General features: G+C 43.1%; 2 protein-coding genes across 2 annotated transcripts in view; both read right to left on the bottom strand.

The window, feature by feature from the left end:
- Window positions 1–3,243: 3,243 nt before the first annotated feature.
- pnx (posterior neuron-specific homeobox) lies at window positions 3,244–4,391 on the bottom strand. Its single transcript, XM_020625125.1, has 2 exons — window positions 3,962–4,391; window positions 3,244–3,848 (listed from the first exon to the last, which is right to left on the bottom strand). Exons 1-2 carry the CDS (start codon window positions 4,101–4,103, stop codon window positions 3,439–3,441), a joined length of 552 nt encoding a protein of 183 aa, XP_020480781.1. The 5' UTR covers window positions 4,104–4,391; the 3' UTR covers window positions 3,244–3,438.
- A 3,482-nt stretch (window positions 4,392–7,873) lies between these two features.
- The window catches only part of LOC109974747 (tripartite motif-containing protein 16-like protein), a 2,376-nt gene continuing 750 nt past the window's right edge, over window positions 7,874–9,499 (bottom strand). The window contains exon 2 of the mRNA XM_020625107.1: window positions 7,874–9,497. Coding sequence (XP_020480763.1) covers window positions 8,476–9,497 — 1,022 coding nt within the window. The 3' untranslated portion in view covers window positions 7,874–8,475. The remainder of the gene's footprint in view (window positions 9,498–9,499) is intronic.

Raw genomic sequence — 9,499 nt, 5'->3', positions numbered from 1 at the left:
TGTTGCACTGTGCAGACTGTCCAAGACTTTACAGGATCACTGTGATGAAAATCTGGATTATATCGAGACTTTAAACCATACAATGTCTTTTGCAGTAACAAGCTCATGTTAACAAGACGTCATCCTGGACCCAGATGAAGAAATTCCATAACTCTTTGTGATGCCGGCCTACCCCTCGGTCAGCAGCAGGGTCACACAGCATTACCTCAGAAAAACTGTGAGCAGATGTGACTCTTTACTCCCAGATGATAAAACTGAGTCATGATATAAAGTCAGCTGAAGGACATTCTGTTCTGCCTGAACGTCTCACTTCCAGAGATTAGAGCATTTGTTATGAACTTAAACATATAATACATTTATAACAAATACAACATCCAGAGCAGACATTAAAAGCTGGCACTATATGTACATTACAGAACAAAGCAGGAGGTGCATGTGATAAAACAAAGACAAAGTCTGGGCGATGTAGCAGCTCCGTGTCACTTAGGCACCGCTGAGTTTTGAGCTAAATGCTAATGCTAGCAGTGGTAGAAGAAGTACTCACATTCTTTACTTTGGTTAAACTAAAAATACTCTGCTACAAGTAAATGTCCTGCAGTAGAAATGTTAATTAAGTAAAAGTACTAAAGTATTATCATCAAAATATACTTAAAGTACAAAAAGTACTCATTAGGCAGAATGACACGTTTCACATTACTGTAATGCTGGGGTGACCAGTCCTGGTACTTGAGGGCCGCTGCCAATTACCTGGATCAGGTGAGTTCAGTCAATCAGAAGCTGGAAGAATGCATGTTAGATGGAGGTGGTGTGAGGAAAGACCATGTGAACTGTTATCTCCCAGCTTCTGATTGACTGAACTCACCTGATCCAGGTGGTGGGTAGGGCAGGGATTGCTGGAAAACAAGTAGGGCAGTGGCCCCCGAGGACTGGGACCGGTCACCCCTGCTGAAATGTATAATGTGGTCGAGGGAGGAAAGGAAAAGTAGGAAGAGTGCACACCTGGGAACAGGGGTTTGACTAACTGGAGAAGCATGGAGGAGAAGAGGTAGAGAGGAGGAGGAGGAGGAGATACATCTTAACCTAAATCTGAAAGTCGCCTATAAAGTAAAATGAAAGTAGCAGAGGACAGAAAGAAACTAAGGAGCAGAGTGGGACTGACTGTGTGGACCACTGAAGTGCTGGATGAGGACCGATCTCTGCTTGATCTGCCTGGATGTGGCCTGCGCCTTCTCTGGATGTCACCTCCTGAAAGCTAAGGTCTCTCTTCCTTCCTCTCTCCAGGCTCCCTACCCACAGTGTCAGTACGTTTCCGTATGTAAATGTTACTGTGATCTGAGCCTGTTACTGATTATTCATTTACTCAACATTTACATGGATTATTTGTTGTCACAACCTGTCGATTAGTATTTTATTTGGGCCATTAAGCCTTATCGGTGCTGACTGGTGTTTATCTGTTCAGCTTTCTGCAGCATTTTTTTACATACTACAGAAAAGGACAAAGGCCTTTTCTGTGTCACATATTGGCAGGATCAGTCTGTTTTCATAATGCACCATGGAAAACATTCTAACTTGTTCCATTAGATATTGACTCATTTCCCAGCTCACACTTTTGACTTTGAACTCCGTGTGTGTAACAAAAGCCTCGTCTTTTCCCCGTCGTCTGCTTTGTTTTCTTTGACCTTCATCTGTTTCCAATCCCTCAGTGACGGAGGTGGTTTCCAGCCTGCCAGGAAAACAGCTCATCGAGAGCTGATGATAACATTTAAACTTATTAAAGTTATTGGGGATATTTGATGATTTATTTAGAGTCAAGAAATCTGATGATTAGGATGTTGAACAAAGTCAGTGCGAAGGGGATTATTTTATTGGATGCTGATGCTCCGTGGCTTCTCCAGTGATTCATTACTAAATACTTTGCTGATTTGTTTCTTTCTCCATCATTGGTGAATATGCTGTTACATCTGAGGAAAAGAGTATGTGCTAAATGACATACAGATGTGCTCAGGAGCACGTGTGTGTGCATGAAAACAGATTAAAGCAGAGATTATTTCTGTGCGTGTCTGTAAAATACAAAGCAGAATGAGTTTAACCTTAACCTAACCAAAGGTCTGAGCGTTAAGACAGCCTGTTGAAGGGCTGATGACTGGCGCAAACGTCCTCACAACGATGGTACTGAACTAAAATCTGTCCACACAACCATAGAAAGACATATACCCACCCTCAGACCTCTCTGGGACCAGTCAAATGAATCTGAGGCCACTAGAAGAGCGTTCAAGAAGTTTTGTTTTGCTTTACATTGCATCTCTTTTTAACTAAAATCTAATTGTTCTGCATAATGTAGGAGAAAAACAAGCAACATACTGTATGCATTAGAAATGTTAATTTATACCATGCATATACAAGACCCTGGTTCTTTATGTATTGATGAAATGTTTTTTAGTCGTGCTGCTCTATGGATTTGGGCCACCACTTGGGTGCAGACTGAAATAGCACACCAGTTATTGGATTGTCATGAAAGTGGGTTCAGACATTCATGTTGCCCTGAGCCCGAGCTGTAAAAACTTTAGTGAGCTTTAATCTAGCTCCACCATCAGGTCATAATTTAGTTTTGCTCAATGTTTTTATGAAAAAATACCTGCAGACGCTCAATGTTTTTATGAAAAAATACCTGTAGACTGTTTAGTGCTAATTAGCTAACATTAGCATCCTAATGTGCTGAATGATGAAAGTGTTAGCATTTAGCTCAAAGCACGGGGCTGCTAGCATGGCTGAGTGTTAGCCTTGGTTTAGTCAACCCATCTTCTCATTCTGTGTGAAACTACCAGCTCTTTCTGGATGTGAGCAGCACATTTTCTGTTCTCTGGCTTTGCACTTTCTGTATGACCACATGGGTCATTGTTGGTTCAAGAAACATCTATGTGGTCAGTGTGTGCTGGCTCTGGTGAAACCCACAGAGCTGAATCTCAAACCATGCTCCTCACTGTCCCTGTGTCTGTGTGAGAATTACAGGGCAGGGTCATCATTTTCCATCATACTGACATGGCCATCACTGGTGTTTTCATAAGACCTAACTACTCCATTTTAGAACATATATAAATCTACAATGCATCTTGAAACCACCAACCTGTCACTTTCTTTATGAGATTTTCCATAAAGTTATTTTAAATATCTCTTTTATCCTTTTCTGGTACTGTGTGAGGGATGAAACCTTCTCAGGCAGGTAAGGGAGAGTTAAGTCATTTTATAAAGCAAGAAACCAACGAGAAAAGCTTTAATACAAATATTTATCAAAATAAATTATAGTCGACTATAATTACATTAGAAAACACCATCTCTTATCCATGTTCTCTGATGTCAGTCCGCTTTGTTATTGTGCCACATTGTGCAGACATTTGTCTGGTGGGCTACATGTGCTCAGTCACGGTGCAGGTTGGCGCATCATGCGTAATAGTGGTGATAAGGCAGCAGCGGCAGCGGTGCGAACAGCTGGAGCTGCGTGCGCGGCTGGCAGTAGAGCGAACTGTAGGAGATGGCTGGTGTGAAGCCGTGCTCCACCTCGGCCTCCTTCCCCTGCTGACGCTCCTTCTTCCACTTGGTGCGTCTGTTCTGAAACCAGATCTTGACCTGGTTCTCGGAGAGGCGGAGGGCGGAGGCAATGGCGTGCCGTTCCAGCACCGACAGGTAGTGACACCTCTGGAAGCTGTGCTCCATGATCTGTAGCTGATCCGTGGTGAAAGCGGTGCGGATCCGTCGGCTCTTTGCCTTCGACCTCTGAAGCTTCCCAGGACGTCCTCCGTCACCAGCCGGAGGATGCTGCTCTGTGGGGTCATCTCTGGGGGAAGAGGCCTCTAAGAGAAGACAAATCCATGAATAAATCCATTTAAAACACTACCATCGCTAGTTATCTGCAGGCTAAATCCACAAAGATTTTGTCGTAGGCCTCCTGGAGCTGTACTCTCACCTGTAGTTGCTGCATCATCAGCACAGATTATTTTCCTTGTAAATGTTGTGGGGTCCAAAATATCCTCCACAGAAAAGGGTGTTCTGTGGACTTGGGGTAGTTTGGCTGCGACTGGCTGCATTTCGGCTCGCTGTGGACCCATGAGGACCCAGTGCGTGGCTGTTTCCTCTGGGGTTTATATGCACAGCGTGTGCACACGCCGCGCTTGCACATTTACATCTCATTTACAAAGTTACCCAAAAGAAGCAGCTCGTCCTGCAGGAACGATCATGTGTCTTCCCCATGTGGACGCGCAGGCACGCTCCGGTCCCGTGGGACCCGCCCTCGCGGGCACTTCATATGTAAATGTCCCCTCAGCTGGGGGGGCTGAGCCTGTTATTTATTGCTGGACATCTGGTTAAAATGTGCCCGTCTCTGTCCCTCCGTGTTCCTTATTGTGGTCTGGCTTGTCATTATTTGCAAATGTGAGATTTTACACTGGTAGGACACGTGAACGCGGCTTGTGATGCTAATTCATAGACTCCTCAAAGAGAAAGTTGGGGCCTTTTCTGTCCCGTTCCAGTTTCCATTGTGCCATTTGTCCCCACAAAGCACTCCGGTTTAATTAGAAGCCCGCTAACAACGTTTAATGAGAGCTGCTGGCCACTTCCTGCAAACCCTGTTAATAATTTTACAAAACTCTTTTCAGCTTATTTTTGCATTAGTCAATTACTCTGACATTTTGTTAATTGATTAAGGCATTTATCAAGGAAAGTGCTAAACGTTCTGGGTTCAGCTTCACAGATGTACAGAGCTGCTGCTTTCTCTGTTTTTGATCCTTTAAAATTTTATCTGAGGTTTAGAGTGTGTGTCAGAGCAAGCGCTGGAAACCCACTATTTACAACAACTAGTTTCTTAATCTAAACTATAACTGACAGATATATGTAAGTGAAAGGTAAGAGGTGCAGCCCCACATGTTAACATTTATCTGGATCTCTTATCCAGAGTGCAGCACTAAATCTTAGTTGTGTTGGTTATATTTGTTTATATCAAAACTAGGCCTAAGAAAAATAAGGGTTGTTGATCACTCTGGGCTCAGCTGGTACAAAGCCTTGCCTTGCAGCCAAACTTTACTCCAGTTCACAGAAGTGTAGTTTAAATTTTAGTGGAGATCCTGAAGTTTAGATAGACCAGATACTACGTCAGGCTGATTTTGAATGTATCCATCACCAGTCAAAGTCAAATTCAGTGGGTAAGTGTCCAAACATTTGACCTGCACTGTATAAAATAATGTGCCAGACTTTAAGAATATTTCCATTGCATCTATAGTGTGTGTGTGTGTGTGTATGTTTCCATATTTATAAGAATCTTCCTAATGCACTTGTTTTTCTGGTTTGCACATTTTGTCTTTTCTTTTTTTGTTTTTTGTTGTTCTCTGTCTCATCTTGTTTTCTTGTCTGCTCGTTGCTTCATGTAAGAACATTGTACACACACTTTGAGAGCCATCGTACTGGAGTCAAATGCCTCGTGTGCCCAACACCAATAAAGCTGATTCTGATTTGGTGGAATAGCAGAGCCATAAAAACACACAGGCTTGGATTTGAATGTTTCACTCAGGAAATAAGAGCTGCAACAAGAACATACATGACACTGTCAGACTAATGTTTCCAACCTTACAACTACATTAAAGAAACTGTAAGGAAGCAGGGCGTTATTTAGACATAACCTGGGGTGAATGCAGCACATACATAATAGTAAGAGTCAGAGATTCGAGCATCAGTGGTTTCCATGACAACCCACAGATGAGTTAAGAACATGTACAACCGTCACGTTACTCCTCAGTCAGATACTTCTACAACAGTGTAAAAATACTTCATTATAAGTCCTGCATTCTGAATTTAAAGTAAAAGTACATTTATATTATGAGGGGTCGGGGCCCTTCAAAGGGCCGTCAGATTAGTAATGTGAGAAGAAAAAGCAATGTTCTGCTGCTCAAATGCATATGGATAGTTAAATGTTTGTTTAAATTTTGGGTGATTTTACCTCTGATTACATCAAACTGTATGAAACGTGACCCCCAAAACTGACACCCAGACACTGCTTCTCTCTCAGGGTCAGAAGTCAAAGTCTGAAAACCACTGGTTTAATCGTTAACAGGTGGTTTTACACTCTCACTCTGCAAAGCCGTCAGTAAATAAATGTAGTGGAACAAAAAGTGCAGTATTTCCCACTGAACTTGTGGAATACAAATATAAAGTATGACAAAATGGAAATACTGAAGTCCACCTTACGCACAGTACCTGATTAAATGTACTTAGTTAGGTTCCTCCACATGTTCATGTTTAACTGGCTGCATCTGCCCTCCACTCCACAGGTTTATGTGCCTTCGTTTACTTTACAATTGAAGTAACAGCCGCATGTTTAAATCCACATTACTGGTTATAGTTTCCTAATGCACACAGTGGCCATTCCTCACAAAGTAAAGCAGGGACCACAGGGGTTAAGAGTCACGACGGTGGCAGCTGCCGCTGTGCTCCCAGCCACAGACACCTACAGAGAAACTGCTATTGACAGGAGAAGAGAGGCCGGCCATCAGGACAATTAGCAGATGTCACCAGTAGGTTTGACCTTCTGTGACCCTGGGCTTTGTTCAGCAGCGCAGGGAAAATGGAGAGACACTGGGGTGGGGGGGTAGGAAGGATAGAACATGTAAGATACAGTATGAAAGAGAGTTAGACTCTGCAATTAGTGAACATGTCATGAAGCTGCAAATAAGCCTCATTTGACACATTTCAGTAATCAGAATTAAACAGCGCATGACCTTCATGACTTGTCTCCTCCTGGCTTAGTTTCATTCCCCTGCACAGCATTAAAACTTAATTAAAAAACTGTTTATAAAATGTACATAATCAGATAATTCAGACCTTCACGGGTCAGAAAACAAACAACAAAATTCATATTACTAATAAAGCATCTATGTCTAAATTACTTTCTTTCTTTCCCAAATCTTCAGAGAGAAAAATTAAACAGACCTGTTGTTGATCATGGGGAGATTCATGTAACGAGTCCAGTCAACAGATTGAAGCAGTCGGTGTCACTTAGGCCTGTTCCATGTAGGAAAGGGACTTAGTTACTTCTGAACATGTAGAGAAACTGTGGCTTCTCGAAGAGCATGTCTGTTTTTATATGCACTTAACTCAGCAGCTGCAGCATCTGATCAGTACAAAGCAAACATCGTAACAACATGTTTAGCTAATGGTGGACATGGTGACACACTGCACAGCAGCTTCACTGACGCCAAAACATCCAGCATACTGCAACCCAGTCCCACAACCTGAGTGTTCCAGTAATCCCAGTCCTGACTGAGACAATGTTGCTGGACACATTACGTGAGAAAACCAGTTAGAACCAGTTTACATGTAACATTTATCACCAGTAATTGATAAAAACATACTTAAAATGAGATCAGACAGATCAGTCCAAGTCTCAAACCAAGGAAGACAAGAACAACAGACTTGTTTACTGTTATTTTATTACCATCAACAAAATCTGAAGCACAGTTACAAAGGCTGATGAAGTCAGAGGTTTGACCTGTGACCTCACAGCGTCACAGATGTGCCTCCACTGCGAGTGGAAAGGGGAGGAGAGAACACGACTATCACCTCCCCAGCGACAACTTAAAGGCATTTACTACAGCACCCAGGGGAGCTTTTAGCATTCCTGTGCTGCTGTGTGAGACGTCCGCTGGCACACTTGTCTTTTTGCTCAGCTTGACTTTACTGGTGCTTGAGTGGCCTCACTAATGTCTAAATAACATGTGGCTTTCAGAACGTACATGGGGTGGTCTCACGTCACCACGGAGCTTTTTGTCTTCCTCTTTCCTCTGCAGACGGTAAATGGAAACAGCCAGGGGGCGTTTGCACATCAGGTGAAGCAAAGGGGCAGGCAAACCTCAGGGTGGTTATACTGGTTTAGAGTTGAACGAAACAAATTAATGAGCAGTGCATCAGTTGAATTCTCCATTTTCCTGCTGGTTTTATTTCTACCAGAGCTGAACAGTTTCTCAAGCTGCAAAGGATTTTGAACAAGTCTGATTCTCTGACCACAGCGTCACCAGCTGATGTGGTGGCACAGAATGTTGGACTTCCCCTTCTCTCTATCTCACACACATCTGTCTGATTCTCTGGTTTGACAGCATCTGAAGTAAACAAGAGTCGGCTGCACATGCATGAGGTCTCCAGATATTTTTATCAACTAGGACAACAACAGTGTCATTATACATTTCTTTACACATGGACAAAGTGGTGAGAACAAAACCTCAGTGATAAAGGAAAGTCTGGTGATTTCTCTGGAGGAGACACAACAACACACAAACACATCAATGCAAATATTCCTCCAACATTTAGAGCACAGAGAAGTTTACATTTTCATCTGGACAGATGTCAGTTTAGGCTCCAAGCAACAAACATGGAAAACTAAGAAGTTTCAGCTTTAAAATAAAGATTTTAACAAACTGCATCTGAAGTCACTTCTGTCTATTTGAGTTTAATGAACTCAGCTGAGTTTCCATCACAATAAAGCCCAAGTCCAGCATAGAGAGGCTGAGTGAATGTGGTCTGGACTCTGTGGAGGAGAGTCATGGTTTTAGAGACGCTGTAGAAGGACAGAATACCTGCTGTGTGATCCAGGTACACTCCAAGTCTGGAGGACCGAGGACGTGAGACGGGAGTTTGGATGTTGTTGTAGCAAAAATTATAACTGTTTTGGTCACAATGTAATGCCCAGGATTTGTCATTGTATCCAAATCGACTTTCATTTGACTCCCCTGTTCTTCTGATATCCTTGTATGTGACTGCTACTCCAACTCCTCTCGCTCTCCACTCCACCTCCCAGTAACAACGTCCAGTCAGACTCTCTCTACTCAGGACCTGAAACCAGCCATTGAATCTGTCTGGGTGACTAGAATAAGACTGTTGTTGACTGAAAATAAAATAATGCAGTTGTTTTTTCGATGTTACTTTTCTGTTTCCCTCAGATAATAACAACCATGTGTTTGCTGTGTTTGGATCCAGAGTGATTTCACATGAATATCTTAAGAATCCATCTCTGGGCTTGGGCTTAGTCAGTGTCAGTGAGATGTTTGTCCATGTCTCCCTCAGAATGTCCTGTAGTTTGTCTCTGACCTCTGACACAGCTGCTGTAACATCCTCAAAGTATGTCAGAGGACGGATGTCGATGCTGGATGAGTGTGTAGACTGACTGAGTGCTGACACTGAGGGGTAGTTGAGTAGAAACTGGGTGGGATCCTCTGTGTGTGAGAGCTGCTCCAGACCAGCGTCTTTCCTCTTCAGCTCAGTGATCTCCTGCTCCAGCTTCTGCTGAAGCTCTTTGACTCGACTCACTTCAGTTTCCTGCTGGGATCTGATCTGCTGCTTCACATCAGAGCGTCTTTTCTCCAGGAGACGGATCAGCTCGGTGAAGATCTTCTCACTGTGCTCCACTGCTTTATCAGCAGAGCGACTGATGGCCTCCACCTCCAGCTGAAGTATCTTCCCATAT

Source organism: Monopterus albus, unplaced genomic scaffold (genome assembly GCF_001952655.1).
Source record: "Monopterus albus unplaced genomic scaffold, M_albus_1.0 scaffold346.1, whole genome shotgun sequence".
NCBI classification, from domain to species: Eukaryota; Metazoa; Chordata; class Actinopteri; order Synbranchiformes; family Synbranchidae; genus Monopterus; species Monopterus albus.
The sequence above is the reverse complement of the archived record's forward strand: the minus strand, read 5'-3'. Positions and strand labels throughout refer to the sequence as shown.